The following is a 16808-nucleotide window of genomic DNA, read 5'->3' as shown; positions in this document are numbered from 1 at the left end:
GACTGTTCAATTCCAGATAATGCCATTTTACATGGACAGGTCTGAAAAGTTCTCAGCCTCAACCATAAATGGCAATACTATCAGCAAGATTTTTTTTTCTAAGTTCGTACATCTGTCATAAGCATCGATCTGAAATTCCAAGTCATTCTTAGAATTGTCTTACATAATAAAAAAACTGTTTTTTTTTATTATGTCAGACAATATTGATGTAGGTACTGACATAAATACGATTCGTCTTGTAAACAGATGACATAAACTTACATTATCGATAAATACGAGAGTGGTCTGAAAAGTTCTTGGCCTCGACTATAGATGGCAACACTATTAGCATGATTTTTTTTCCTAAGTTGGTACATCTGTCATAAGCATCCATGTGAAATTGCAAGTCACTATCAAGTAGTTTGTTTTATACAGCTGTCTGAAGCAAAGGTGTTGCCTGTATCCCTTGAAATGGATAAAATTGAGTATCATGCGGTTATAAAATTCTTTGTAAAAGAAGGTTTAATACCAAAAGAAATTCATTCGAAGTTCATAAAAGTATACGGGCATCCTTCATTTTCAATAATTAAGAATGGGCTGCCAAGTTTAAATACAGCCATACCAGCCTTGAAGATGATCCAGGTGAAGGACTCCAAAAAGTGTAACACCACCAGAAACCATTGATCAGAGAACGACATGATATTGGATGACCGGTGAGTCAAAGTGCATGAAATTGCTGAGACTATAGGCATGTCAAAAGAATGTGCAGGGTGCATTTTGCGTGAAGAACTGCAAATGAAAGAGCTTTGCGCAAGATGGGTACTTTGCACAGATCAAAAATGCACTCGCATGAAAATCTCTGAACACTGCTTGGAGCATTTTAACAAGAATAAAACTGATTTTGTGTATATTTATTACTACTGATGAGACTTGGATTCACCGGTACACACTAGAATCCCAATAGCACTCAAAACGGTGGACAGAAGCCGGTTGTTCAGCACCAAAGAAGACAAAGTCATGGCATCGGTGTTTTGGGATGCTAAAGGCATTTTGTTTATTAATTATCTTGAAAAGGGTAAAACAATAACCGGGAAGTATTATTCTGATCTTTTATCCAGACTAGACGAAAAAATTTGTGAGAAAAGATCCAGTTTTGCAGAAGGAAAAAATCATCTTTCATCAGGACAATGCACCTACCCACAAAGGTGTTTTGGCAATGGGAAAATTAAGGGTTCTGCAATATGAATTGTTGGAACATCCACTCTATTCCCCAGATTTGGCTCCCTCTGACTTCTATCTCTTCCCAAAACTAAAAATCTTCCTCGTTGGTCAGCATTTTTCTTCAAATCAAGAGGTGATTGCAGCTCTAAAGGGGGTATTTTGCAGATCTTACTGAGAATCACTACATGGACGGGATAATGGCACTGGAGCATCGCTGGCATAAATGTATTAGTCTCAAGAGAGATTATCTAAAAAAAAAAAAATTTGAAATTATAAATGCGTTTTTTCCTTGTTGGCCAACAACTTTTCGACCACCCACGTAGATTATGAAAAGCATTTGATAAAATAAAAACAAATATGGTTTGATACATTACAAATAATAAATATAATTTGTATTTTATTATAGGCAATACTGAATGTATACAAAGATAATGAAATTAAAATAAAAATAAATGAAAAAAAAAGTCTGCAAAACATTTTATTGCAGATAACTATAAACCAAGTTGTAAAACATAGATGTCCTCTGTCTCCAAGACTTTTTAATATTTATATTAATGAAACACTAATACAGAAGAACACTTTAAATAACCCAAGTACAGAAATTTCATGGAATAATATCATATAATCATGACAATTTACAAAAAGCAATTCATAAATTAAACCTTATAGTAGAACAGTTCGGAATGAACATATCTATAATAAAACTAAAATAATCACATTTTGTTGACAAACTCCAGTCAAAAGAAAAATAGTTATTTATAATAAAATAATAGAACAGATAAATACAGGGTGATCAAAATTCAAGTATCCCTAAGTTAAGGGGATAAAAATCCCTTATTGTTTTTCAGCCAGTAAGCGAAACTAAGATCGAAAACTACGATCTGAACGATATGTTCAGATCGTAGTTTTCGATCTTAGTTTCGCTTACTGGCTGAAAAACAATAAGGGATTTTTATCCCCTTAACTTATCAACCTCGCAGGGAAAATAGCCGTTCGGCATTTCATTCAAGTATCCCTGTTTAAGGCCTTTTGGAGCAACATCCAGTGATCCAAATGCTGTAAAACTTTAAAGGAATATACTGTGCATCATGATGAAGCAATATTTGAGGGGGGAAAAAAGTTCAAAAACTAACCACCAGGAGCATTGTAAAGACCAAACGCATGGAATCTGCATATCACACAACTCAGCAGGTGCCAGGAGGATTTAAAAATGGAGAAAGATTTTTCTCTTCATTCTTGTTGTTAATACCATCCACAGTGATGGCACTAAACTTGCCCCAAAGTGCTTTGCTTATGAAACTGTACCTAAGCAATTGCAATGCTGTTGCTGCAATCAGTGAATTTCATTGCCTGAACAAATGTCAATGAGGTTAACTATTTTCATGTGCTCTGTGATGAATGATTAGATGTTTTGAAGAAATGGGATTGTGGGTTCGATCTGGCAGAGATCACAAACCAGTCAGTTAACAAGTGAATGAAGCTGTTACTGCCGTTGTGGAGAGGACCATGAATAATAGCTTTGGTTCCTGCAGTGCACATGCTGTATCAAGACACATGAATGTGCCTTACACAACTGTCTGGAAAATTCTATGGAAGATACTGCCTTCCTACCCATTCAAGATAACCCTGACACACGAGTTGCACCTGCAGAACTCTGAAAGTCGACTGACATTAGCTTTAACATTCCTTGCTCGAGTGGAATTGCTGTGTGGCCATGGATGATTCTGGGGGAAATAATGCTCACTTTCACCCGAACAGAGCTGTGAATACCCACAATTGCTTAGTATGAACTACACCAAACTGCATGCAATCCAATAAATTCCTTTCCATTCACCCAAAGAAGTTACTGTCTGTTGCGGGTTTACAACAGACCTCCTGTGACCTGCTAGTTAATGCCATACACAATGCTCAGATATTGAGAGGTAACATGATAATAAACAATTTTGTTGTGCCACGGCACTAGCTAGCTCTGTAGTGCCTGTTGTTAGATATTGAATGGAGATCTTATTGACAAATTATTCATTCAAGATCTAACATGTAAGCTTTATAAAATTACAAAGAAATTTGCATAATACCTGCTTACCAGCGGAAGGTGAGAAATACCTAAGTTGTTGTATATGAAAGTATGAGTAATATATTGGAATTTATTTATTGTAAAACAGAAAGCTAAAAAATCAAGAATAATGTCAGATTAGCATTTCATGTAAAGGAATAATGGCTTAATTTATGTATTATCAAACTATCATAAAATCGTAAGTTGCTAGGTAAGAAATGACTAATAGGATCAACAGTCACGTCTAAGTCGCAAATACCTGTCGTAACACCAAAGGCTGACGTAAGCGCTTCCTCAAAAACAACACCTAATAGCAAGGAGGGAAAGCAAGGGGATCAACTAAGGGTGATGTAAGCTATCGATCGTGCAAAACACAATACAGAAAAGAGAGCGCTGAGAAAAAGTATTTAAGGTAATACGCGCCAAGCTCAAGGCTATTTTCCTGTTTTCTTCGGAGATTTTGGAGATCGAGGACTCTCGATGAGTGATTTCAGATAGGACAAGCCGAGGGTGCTATGTCGACGACAGCCGGCCGTATTCATGACCTGCGCTGAGAGGTATTCTGCAGAGATCCGTACAAGAATCAACAGCTCATGCAGAACGGTGCCAAATGCTGACAACAGCTATTTCTTGATTTGTGTCCAGTTGCAGAGAACGGAACAACTGAGTCACAAGACGAAGGATGACCCGAGCAACACGTGGCAGCTAATAGACCTCTGGAGGGACTTGGTAAAGTAAAGATTCTTTTGTTTTATATCTTGAGATTGTTTGAAGGTAGAATTTGTGTCTTGATAAAGCAAGACTGAGGACAATTTAGAGAACTTTGATAGGATAGAGTAATTAATACAGCCAATTCTATTAGACAAAGAATTGTATATCATAAATCTCTAATGTGTATATGATTGAAATAGTGAAAACCCTTTGTTAATTGAGTAAACTTAACTAAGAGAGAAATTATTTGAGAAATATCTATTTAAGGTAAATGTGAATGAAGGAACTTGACTTGAGTGTAACATTGTTTAAATTATCCATTGTATTACATGATTTTGCATGTCAGTTTATGTGAGAAAATCAGATTAGTGTTGAACAGTTTGCATAGATAAGCATAAGACATTAACTTAGCTAGAAATTCAGAAGTTTTGATAACTTGATACAAGATTTAATGTACTTGTCTTTTAGTATTAATAAACATGTTTTGTTATTTGAATCTGAGTCTTGTCTGAATTCGAGGGATCAACCTACCACTTATAAAATTCGAACCAAATAGTGGGAAAGAGTTTAGAAAATTATATAATAGAGATTAGAACTTAGGTCACGACTGCAAGGAACCAAGATCTATATACTCGCGTGTGAATTTAGATTAATGTATATGCCTAAAACCTAGGAATATTTCCCTCAGCCTGAATTATATTCTTGTTATAAGACGCTGGCTGGCGCAGTAAAAATATAAATTTGCCAGTTTCTAAAGAGGAAATATCCCTAGGGGTCAACCCGGGTTATATATTAAAGAGAAAGATATAAAATTTGGGTAGAAGGATATAGAGAAGACTGGATCAATTTGGATCATACTTAAATACGTACTCTAATAAGGAAACCAAAATACAGAACCATAATACTGTGCATGGATTCAGTCATTTTTCTACACACATTGGTCAATCCATACAGGAGGTCCTTTGAGAACATTTCACGGAAGCCAGAGTGATCAGATGTGTGTTTCCCTGCATGGCTGCCTCATTCACTTGATCTGATCCAATGTGACTTCTAACTCTGGGAATTTCTCAAATGATAGGGTTCATCAGGATCATCCTGATAACCTGCCTGCACTGAAAGACAGTATATTGGTGGTGAATTTTCATTCACCACCATCATTGGTGGTGAATTTTGGAACTACCTTTTTTTTCTATCACTTTTCTTTTTATCACTTTTACCTTTTTTTTCTATCAAATATCACTTTTGCATGATGCACAGTGTATTTCTGCAAAGTTTCACAGCATTTGGATAAACTGGGTGGTGCTCCACAAGCTTTAAACAAGGATACTTTAATTTTGATATCACCCTGTACTTTTAATTATCTTGGATATGAAACATATGAAGAAGAAAAAGACAAATTAAAAACTTAAAAATTTTTACAGGTTACAGGCCTGATAAATAAAACTCTTAATCCTAATCTTGTGCAAAAAGAAGCATGATTAAAAATATACAATACATTAACAGTACCTACATCATAAATTTCCTGACATGTATTCTCAAGGGATGTTCAAGGCTATTACGATAGCACTCGTGATTAAGTTTACATTATTATTATTATTATCCTATCAACAGCTTTCCTTCAAATTAGTCTTTTACTTGTCAGTACTCCAATACTGTTGTATCTAACATTTCATTCTACTAAGGCACTTCTGACTGAATCAACTCACCCAGACCTTGGTCTCTTCCTCTTTTTTCTGACATCTTGGCATCATGCACCTGTTTTGCTAATGTTTCTTCTTCCATTCTGTTTAAGTGACCATCCTGCCCCCCCCCCCCCCCCCAAAAGTTTTACTTACACATTCATGATGCAAACAATGTCAAGTTCCTTCCTAATGTCTTCATTTTTAATATGATTTTGTCACTGATGCTACCCGTTCAGGCCTCTAATTTTTCTCAGAATTCTCATATTTGTGGTCACTAATCTTTGATCAAGTGTTTTATTTCTATCCATAATTACTTAAAATTGGTTTCAACACTGTCTTGTATACTGCTAATTTGGTGGTTTGGCTAATTTCTCTTTTACTCCAAACAAATTTATTCAGCTGGCTCCCCACCATACCAGCTTTGCTTATTCTTTTGTCTATTTCAAAATTTAATTTGCCATCTTCACTAAAAATTGTGCCTAACTAGCTGATTTTACTTGTTTTATAGGTTATCCATTGAGAATGCCATTGAATGTTTCTGCCTATCTTCATTGTTTTGGTCTGTTTATTGCTGATTTTCATGCCAAATTTGTTACATCTGTTATGCAATTTAGTTAGAGAATCCTGAAGACTTCTAATAGATGTGTTGAAAAGTACATCATTATCTGCATAAAGCAAAGAGCTTAGTTTGATTTCACCAATTCTAATGTCAGGTTTAATGTCATTTTTATAATGCAATCCATATAGACGATTAATAACAGTGAAGTCAAGCAGACTAGAATGCTTACATGGATCACTGATTTAAATAAAAAAAATTGATACCTGTCAACAAGCATAATATGCTTTTGTGCACTACATTAATATGAGAAAAGAAAAAATCAATCGATCAATAAAAACAGTCAAAAGATGTGAAAAAAATGGTATTTCCCATTCAATGTAGATAATAACCTTACACAGTTTTCTTGGAAAATGTTCTAGTCTGCTTGACTTCACATCAGTTGTCTCAGTATCCCATAAAACAAAAACAATATCTTCTTCTTTGAGTGACATCTCCTATCAAAGGCCGGCTACCAATTTGGCAAATTTTGAGTAATCCTCAGCTACTCTGAACAGTCCCTCAGAGCGCATACCAGTCCACTGTCTGATGTCTGCCAGCCAAGATTTTTTTCATCTTCCTTTTCTTCCATTAATCTTCCCTTTTTTTGAGGTATGTAATAAAGATATAGTTTTTTTTCTTTTTATGGTATCTAAAAGTTCACATGATTTCCCTATTTGTTCCAGTACTTCTAGGACATTTTTGTGGTCGATGGGATGGTTAACATTCGTCTGTCTAACCACATCTCAAAGGGTTCAAGTTTCTGCACTGTACAGCAGTACAGACATTACATAGCATTTAAGAATGTATACTCTAAGCTTTAAATTTAAATTGCAGTTACAGTGTTGATTTCTTACAGGTAGACTTCTGTGGCTAATTGCTTCAAAAGACATATTTAGGTGATTACACCACATTTCTTATTATTCAGTTATACAACATGCTGAAATAATAGTTCCAGACAAGTTTCGTAAAGCATAGGATTTACATCTTCAGGGATAAATAGTATAACTTAAAGTTTAAATAAGATAAATTAATAAATACAAATCATAACCGTCTGGCTATTCATAAACTCAAATAACAGAATGCAGATATAAAACGTTATTGATGTTGAACAATACTGGACGATGTCACGTGTTCTTGTTCTCATTCATACAGTCCAAGCACAGATTGAGGTAGATTTTTTATTAGAGCTGACTACACTTGATGGAAAATTAAACCTTGATTTTTATTGCATTGGGTTGGATTTTTCAGCATATTAGCAGCTTCTTTAAATTTTCTTATGTAGCAGTTGTTTTCTGTGTATGACATCGTCGTTTTTTTTGCCAGAGTACACTGTGTCCAGTGGAAGTGGTATGGTAAGCAAGACCCGTTTTTTGTTCTCTTTTGTATTGTACGTCTTTTTGGTGTTCAGCCATGCATATTTCTCCAGATCATTCTGTTTGTCCTACGTAGCAAATCCCGCAAGAGCAATGGATTTTGTAGACTCCTGGTTTTTTAAGAGGATGATGAGGTGGTTTCGGTGGATGTAGGAATCTTGAGATTTTTTCCATACGAAGGAAGGCTACTTTTACGCTGTGTTTGTTCAATAATTTGGCTAGCTTATCTGTAACATTTTTGATATAAGGAAGCGAGATTGCGTTTTTGTAATCTTATTTTAATGTGTTGTTAGTTGGAAGCATTTTAAGGATTCTCTTGACGGTTTTTGTTTCATACCCATTCTGTTGGAGGATTTCTGTTAAGTATTTTAGTTCTTTATTACATCTTTCTTGTGTGCTAGAGATATTGTATGCTCTGTCTTGAAGAGTTTTAATTAAGTTTATTTTTTGTGAAGGATGGTGGTGGGAGGCTGCATTTAGAAATCTTCCTGTGTTGGTTGGCTTCCTATATACTGAGAAGGAGAGTTTATTTTCTTCATTAACTTCTAATAGAATATCTAGAAAAAGATGTTTTCTATTTTCTTCTTGTTCTAAAGTGAATTTTATGGTGTTGTGCAAATTGTTGAGATAATCTTTAAAACTGATAAGTTCATCTGATGTTCCATTCCATAAGATGAAAATATAGTCTACATAGCGTAGTCATATTTTTGGTTTTTTATAGTAATTCTTTAGAGCAATATTTTCAAATTTTTCTATAAATAGGTTTGCTAATACCGGTCATAATGATGAACCCATGGCCAGTCCTTCTTTTTGTTCCCAGATTCTGTCTTGGTAAGTGAAAAAAGTATTATTTATACAATGTTTAAAAAGATCTAAGATGTCCAGAGGAAAGAGGTCTTCTAGGAGATTCAAAATTTCTTGTCTCGGGACGTTTGTAAACAAGCTGATAATGTCTAGACTTGCTAAGGTGTCTGATGGACAAATATGTATATCTTTCACTTTTTCTATGAAATGTGTACTATTTTTTATGAAGCAAGATGTTTTTCCTATATGATGTGAGATCATGTTGGTGAGGTATTTCGCCAAGTTGGAAGTTGGTGAATCTGTTCCATCTACTATTGGTTTTAAAGGTATATCTGTCTTGTGGATCTTTGGAACACCATAGATTCTTGGTATCAAAGGATGTTTTGATTGTAAGTATTTTTTTAAGTTCTTCTGTCCAGAGAGGCACTTTTTTTATGAGATCATTTGTTTTTTTTGTGTGTATGCCAAGTCAATAAAACAGGATTACAAAAACGCAATCTCGCTTCCTTATATCAAAAATGTTACAGATAATCTGGCCAAATTATTGAACAAACACAATGTAAAAGTAGCCTTCCTGCCTATGGAAAAAATCTCAAGATTCCTACATCCATCAAAAACACCTCATCATCCTCTTAAAAAACCAGGAGTCTACAAAATCCATTGCTCTTACAGGATTTGCTAGGTAGGACAGACAGGAAGATCTGGAGAAATACACATGGCTGAACACACCAGAAAGAAGTACAATACAAAAGAGAACAAAAAAATGGGTCTTGCTTACCACACCACTTCCACTGGACACAGTGTACTCTGGCACAAAAACGATGATGTCATACACAGAAAACAACTGCTACATAAGAAAATTTAAAGAAGCTGCTAATATGCTGAAAAATCCAACCCAATGCAATAAAAATCAAGGTTTAATTCTCCATCAAGTGTAGTCAGCTCTAATAAAAAATCTACCTCAATCTGCGCTCGGACTGTATGAACGAGAACAAGAACACATGACATCGTCCAGTATTGTTCAACATCAATAACTTTTTATATCTGCATTTTGTTATTTGAGTTTATGAATAGCCAGACGGTTTTGATTTGTATTTATTAATTTATTTTATTTAAACTTTAAGTTATACTATTTACCCCTGAAGATGTAAATCCTACGCTTTACGAAACTTGTCGGGAACTATTATTTCAGTATGTTGTATAACTGAATAATAAAAAATATGGTGTAATCACCGAAATATGTCTTTTGAACCAATTAGCCACAGAAGTCTACGCCTGCAATTACAAACTTACGGTAAGTGCTTTTGGCATACAGTTATACAATTAGAGAAACTATGCATTAAACATCTCAACTTCATTAACCGTCTAATTTTACTCATCCGATGCAGAGATAACGAAGTCATCCCGAAATTCATCTGAATCAAACGTGTATTCCATACAAACAAGCCCTCCAGAATTTATCATAAAATGGAACTAGCTCTTTTAAGAGAAAGAATTACAGACACTAGAGCTGAATTAGCATTAATTAGTAATAAAACTTTTTCTCTTCATAATGAACTGGCCACATCTCTTCCATCCTACCTATGAAACAACATCGATAGTGTTACATTCAACAAAGCAATAGCGATCTCAGAACAGAAGAAACATACATTAATTCATAAGTTCAACTTACTCCTTCAGAAGAAAGAAATACATAAAAAACAACTAGATTATTCAAAAGTTGTTATTAACCTTTCTTCGAGAGTCCTAAGAAGAGAACAACCTTTTACTTAAGGGTTTTAACTTTGCCTTAACCCCACGTCCCCTACCAAAAATTGATATCATAGCACAAATAGAAAAAGGAATTAGAAATCTACCGGACAACACGGCAGATCTTATCCGTATAGAGAGTACAGCTTTACTATTAAAAAGCAGATTACCTCATAGGAATCTACCTTACAATGACTACACTTGCCTTAAAAAATTAAAGGATGACAAAAATATTGTCATAATCAAAGCGGATAAAGCAACGCAACTGTCGTTTTAAATGCTATAGAACATGATAATAAAATGAAAAGTCTCCTGTAGGATACAAACACCTACAAACCCTTAGACAGAGACATGACTTGGCATACACACAAAAAACAAATGATCTCATAAAAAAAAGTGCCTCTCTGGACGGAAGAACTTAAAAAATAATTACAATCAAAACATCCTTTGATACCAAGAATCTATGGTGTTCCAAAGATCCACAAGACAGATATACCTTTAAAACCAATAGTAGATGGAAGAGATTCACCGACTTCCAACTTGGCGAAATACCTCGCCAACATGATCTCACATCATATAGGAAAAACATCTTGCTTCATAAAAATTGTACACATTTCATAGAAAAAGTGAAAGATATACATATTGGTCCATCAGACACCTTAGCAAGTCTAGACATTATCAGCTTGTTTACAAATGCCCCGAGACAAGAAATTTTGAATCTCCTAGAAGACCTCTTCCCTCCAGACATCTTAGATCTTTTTAAACATTGTATAAATAATACTTTTTTCACTTACCGAGACAGAATCTGGGAACAAAAAGGACTGGCCATGGGTTCATCATTTTCAGAGCTATTAGCAAACCTATTTATGGATAAATTTGAAAACAATGCTTAAAGAATTACCATAAAATATCGTCTACATGGCTATGCTATGTAGACAATATTTTCATCTTATGGAATGGAATATCAGATGAACTTATCAATTTTAAAGATTATCTCAACAATTTGCACAACACCATAAAATTCACTTTAGAACAAGAAGAAAATAGAAAACTTCTTTTTCTAGATATTCTATTAGAAGTTAATGAAGAAAATAAACTCTCCTTCTCAGTATATAGGAAGCCGACCAACACAGGAAGATTTCTAAATGCAGCCTCACACCACCATCCTTCACAAAAAATAAACTTAATTAAAACTCTTCGAGACAGAGCATACAATATCTCTAGCACACAAGAAAGATGTAATAAAGAACTAAAATACTTAACAGAAATCCTCCAACAGAATGGGTATGAAACAAAAACCGTCAAGAGAATCCTTAAAATGCCTCCAACTAACAACACATTAAAACAAGATTACAAAAACGCAATCTCGCTTCCTTATATCAAAAATGTTACAGATAAGCTAGCCAAATTATTGAACAAACACAGCGTAAAAGTAGCCTCCCTTCCTTCCTTCCAGATAACGTTTTATATCTGCATTCTGTTATTTGAGTTTATGAATAGCCAGACGGTTATGATTTGTATTTATTAATTTCTCTTGTTTAAACTTTAAGTTATACTATTTACCCCTGAAGATGTAAATCCTACGATTTACAAAACTTGTCGGGAACTATTATTTCAGTATGTTGTATAACTGAATAATACGAAATGTGGAAAAGTTTTTGGAAAAATTGCAAGAAAAGTTTTCTTGCAATTTCAATTCTAACTTTTATTTCCATTTCTTTTCCTTTACTTTTATTCAATTCTTACTTTTATGTCCATTCCATTCTGGATTGCATTCTTCATTTAATCAGCATCCGAGATATTTAAATTCTGTCACTCTTTCTATTTGTTTCCCATTTAAAGAAAGTGCTGAATTAAGAATTGGCTTCTTACTTATGACCATGAACTTAGTTTTGGTGATATTTATTCTTAATACCATTTTTTCACTCTCTTCGTTCCCTAGTTCCAGAAGATTCTGAAGATCCTGAATATTGTTAGCCAGGAAAGCTGTATCATCAGCATACGGGATGTTATTGATGATTTCACCATTTACATTAATCCCTTCCTCTCTTCCTTTTAAAATTTTGGGAAATATGGCTTCTGAGTATATGTTAAAAAGGAGAAGTGACAGCACACATCCTTGCCTTACTCCTCATTTGATGTTAATGGAGTCTGTAATAATATAATCAACTTTAACCTTTTGGTTCCAATATAAGTTTTCAATGATCCTGATGTCTTTACCATCTAATCCAATTTTTTTAATAATTCAATAATTTTAGTATGTTGGCCTTTGTCAAATGCTTTCTTGAAGTCGATGAAGCAAATTAATACTTACTAGTTTTGGTCACTACATTTTTGGAATAAGATTTGAGAATAGAAAAGAGCCTCTCATTCTCAAACCATTTCTAAAGCCAAATTGTGTATCACTGATGGTGTCTTCACATTTTCTGTATATTCTTTTTTTGAATTATTTTCAGAAACATTTTGAGAACATGACTCATTAGACTGATTATCCTACAGTCATTACAAGTTTTCACATTTGCTTTTGGGTTAAATCAATGCATAAGTCAGATGATACACATCACACAAAATGAAATTGAGTCTAGAACAGGTTGTCAGTTTTTGTCCTTTTTGTAGATCACAAGAGAAACCAAAACACTGAGCACACTCCTTGACTATATTGAAAAGAAACAGTAGCAGCTACTTACTTGTCAGTTTTTGTCCTTTTTGTAGATCACAAGAGAAACCAAAACATTGAGCACACTCCTTGACTATATTGAAAAGAAACAGTAGCAGCTACTTACCAATGTTCTTTAAAGTTTTCGCATTTCAGAATGTAAACATCACATTAAGAAACTGGTTGAAAGTAAGGAATCAATACTTTGAATGCAAGGATAAATGAAATATTTTATTCTAATGTATAAATTAACAAAAATATATCTCAAACAAACTTTTGTCTTTATTTCAAAGTAAAATTTGAAAATTTTACAAACAGTGAATTAACATCAACCCTGCTGAACCCTTAAATAGTATGAAGTCCATCCTATACGCAATTTATTAAATAAGTCATTTTCTGTTATTTTGCTTTCTTTAGTTTTAAATCCAAATGGTATATATTTTTAATGCTATTCATGAAAGATCAGAAATCTTTAACACATTAGCAACATGGGAGGGCTAATAGCTAGATAAAAAGCAAGCTGAACTACAATCCACAAATCAATTCAACTCTTTTACCTTTCATGATACAAGACAGATCAAATCATTTTTCTTCAAATGAAATTTTTAGCACTTGCCTTTCTCAACACAACATATATCAACAACTTCCTCAGCTCAAAAAATATGGTCTTCTTTTCCACACAAGATTATTTTACCTATTTCAGATACTAAGTCCACACAAATCTCAACTTCACCTAACTAACCACAGGCTACTGTTTTTATGCTTGGGAATACTGTTCATATATCTCCAAAAGAAAGCAATTCAGATGGTGATATTCTCTCTCTCTCACTCTCTTTCACACACGTGTACACATATTCCAACAGCTATCTCATACTATTTCAAGTATATCTTTTTCCACTAATACCTTCCCGTGGGATCTGTTCCACTGAACTGGCAACCATTATTTCTTCCATGTTCCACAGCTTCTCAATACCCATTCACAGTCCAACTGCAAATCTGATGAGCTTATTCTCTTCCCTTCCACCTATCTCTATTAATACTCCAGACCAAGGGTCACCAAACTTCTTTGACCGTCGCCCCCTTCAAGAGTTTCTTGACTTTTTATCGACCCCCACCATTTTACTATTACGTAATTATAATAGGACAAGCAAAAAAGACGCTTATGTGAGTTTTTAGATTGTTTATTTTATAGTTACAGTGTTTATTGTATGTATAATATAGTATATATTAATATATTGGCTTAACGTCAAAGGGATATGTTTTTGACTTCCTTCTTAACATTACATATTTGATAGGAGGGATAAATAATATATAAAATATAAAATTTAATTTAGATAACAAAGTAACAATAATACAATCTTCCTTATATATATGAAAATAAGACTTTTATTAACTTAGTATACAATTTACTAACGTCAATGTGAAGGGTGTGCTTCATTGCCAGGTGGGAACCACTGACATTCGTTTATTGGCAAATACATCATTTTGGCCTACTTGATTGGCCTCCGTAACTATTTTCATGACCTTGCTCCATCTTACAGGTCCTATTCATGTCACTGTTCCCACGATTCGCTCTTAATTGCGTTGTCATTCAGGATGGAGGTAATCCAAGTTAACCGAATTAAATATTACCCGTACAATGATGTCTTATATTTTTCTATCGACCACCAATCGACCCCTGAGCCCAAATCAACCCCTGGGGGTCAATATCAATCACTTTGGCAACCGCTGCTCTAGACAGTCCTCACCAAGTATTTTCCAATATACTGGGTGATTATAAAATAATGTCAAGTGTTCAGAGCCCTCTAGCAAGTAATGTATTGGACGAAACACACCAATATTCGGTAGACATACACAGTGGAACATGGGGAAATTTTGGCGCTGTTTAGCGAGTAAAATGCATTAATTTGCATTATTGTGTTTCTTGTGAGCAATCATGCAATAAAAGGAAAGCCTGTGAGATTTCTTATCATTTGTAGATGAACTCTTTTCGATGCCTCTTATCTTACGTGAGCGTGCTTTGTTAGTCAAACTCTATTATCAGTGGAACAATAATGCCAGTGCTTGTCTTCATGATTTTCAGCGTATGAAAAATTTACGAAAAGGACTGATTAGTGTAACAAACTTACGAAAACTAATTCAGTGATTTGAAACTATGGGAACTCTAGCAGTGCAGGTAGGCAGGGAATGCAAACCAATCAATCACCAACAAGTTGAACAAGTTGCAACTGCTATTGTGAAGGAGATGACGAATGTGCAGGGTACCAGCAGTGCACGAGCAATATCCCAGCAAATGGATATCGCATACACAACGGTGTGGAAAATCCTAGATCAGATGTTGAAGTTTTACCCATATAAAATCAGCCATGTTCAAGAATTGCACCCTGGTGATGCAACCACACGAATCGACTTATCTTTGAGATTCTTAGCGTGCATGGAAGTGGATGATGCATGGCTGTGGCAGATTTTATGGAGTGACGAAGCGCACTTTTATTTGTACGGTGATATTAACACACACAACTGTCGCATTTGGGCTGCAACTAATCTGCACGTGTGTCTGCAGATGCCTATCCACTCGCCCAAAGTCACAGTGTGGTGTGGATTTACGGCATCTTTTATCATCGGTCCATACTTTTACGAGGAAAATCGCCAAAATGGACCAGTGACCTGTTCCGTCAATGCTAAGAGGTATGCCAATATACTACAAAACTTTGTGGTTCCACAACTGCAGCAAACAGGATGTCTCGATTCGACCATCTTCATGCAGGATGGTGCACTACCCCACATCGGACTTCAACAGTGTGTTTTGCAACAACATTTCTCTGACAGAAGAATCATTAGTCATGCATTTCCCACGCCATGGCCACCGAGATCGCCTGATCTCAATCCTTGTGACTTTTGGCTGTGGGGATTTCTTAAAAGCATTGTGTAACAAGGACATGTACCTGATATCCCCACTTTGAAAGATCGAATAACGTTACACGTGAGACAAATCAATTCCGATATGTTGCGAGCCACTGTGGAAAATGTCGGGCACCGTATACAGTTCCTGGAACATCAGAATGGTGGTCATATTGAACCTCATTTGTAATTAACAATAAATGTCATGAAATTGATGTGTGCTGTCTCTCATTTGCCATTTAGTCATTCATTAGTCACACCTACTAAAATTAATTTGGCAGTGCCAAAATTTCCCCTGTTGGCAACTTTTGGTACTATTTTTTTTCCCCGTTAAATTGAATCCCCATGTTCCACTGTGTACGTCTACCAAATATTGGTGTGTTTCGTCCAATACATTACTCGCTAGAGGGCTCACAACGTTATTTTATAATCACCCAGTATTTCAACCACTAGCTATTAAGTATATATGTATATATTTTTTTATTCTTATTATTTATATATATATATATATATATATATATATCACAGGAAATTTCTTCTCTCTTTCTCTCTCAATTCCCCACCCACAGATCTGAATTCATGGAACACAAATTACAGCAGCATTATTTTTTATAGCTGGGGGCCAACATCAAAATTACATCAACTCATGTGGCTACAGTAAATATTCAGACTTGTTCTACTAAATTATTATTATTATTATTATTATTATTATTATTTGACACCTCCAGAGAGTCCAAAGACTCATCGAGGGAGAGTGTGCCAACAGCATTGAATGATTGGTCCCCTTCCAACTACTAACTGCGCTCAAACTTACTTAACTGAGCCATTAGTAGCAGAGGCTCTACCAATCGACTAACCTCTGCGCAATTTGTGCAAGTTTTTTTTGGAAACCTTCACTTTTTTTTTAAAACAAATGTTGCAAAGTATCACAATCATTTGTAATATGATCTTGTACTTTTACACGTATAATATAATTCTTCATTCCAGGTTGCTATTGGTTAAGACATGGCATTTGCTAATGAATGTACTGAGAAATACGAAATGGTCACTGCCAATGTATACTGTTATCTTATCAACTATA

General features: G+C 34.7%; 1 protein-coding gene across 15 annotated transcripts in view; it reads right to left on the bottom strand.

Moving 5' to 3' along the window:
• Nucleotides 1-16808, bottom strand: part of LOC150099022 (uncharacterized) — a 589139-nt gene that overhangs the window by 105226 nt on the left and 467105 nt on the right. For 14 of the 15 annotated variants that reach the window (XM_090405631.1, XM_090405632.1, XM_090405630.1 and 11 more), the window contains one exon: nt 12858-12920. The exons of the other annotated variant lie outside the window; for it this stretch is intronic. In XM_090405631.1, the coding sequence (XP_090261757.1) occupies nt 12858-12920 (63 nt within the window). The remainder of the gene's footprint in view (nt 1-12857; nt 12921-16808) is intronic. 15 annotated transcript variants of the gene reach the window in all.

This window comes from Typopeltis vanoorti, chromosome 15, assembly GCF_054136105.1.
Source record: "Typopeltis vanoorti isolate ZY-2024b chromosome 15, IOZ_Tvanoo_1.0, whole genome shotgun sequence".
Classification (NCBI taxonomy): Eukaryota; Metazoa; Arthropoda; class Arachnida; order Uropygi; family Thelyphonidae; genus Typopeltis; species Typopeltis vanoorti.
Note: the sequence above shows the minus strand (reverse complement) of the source record. Positions and strands in the feature narration are given on the sequence as shown.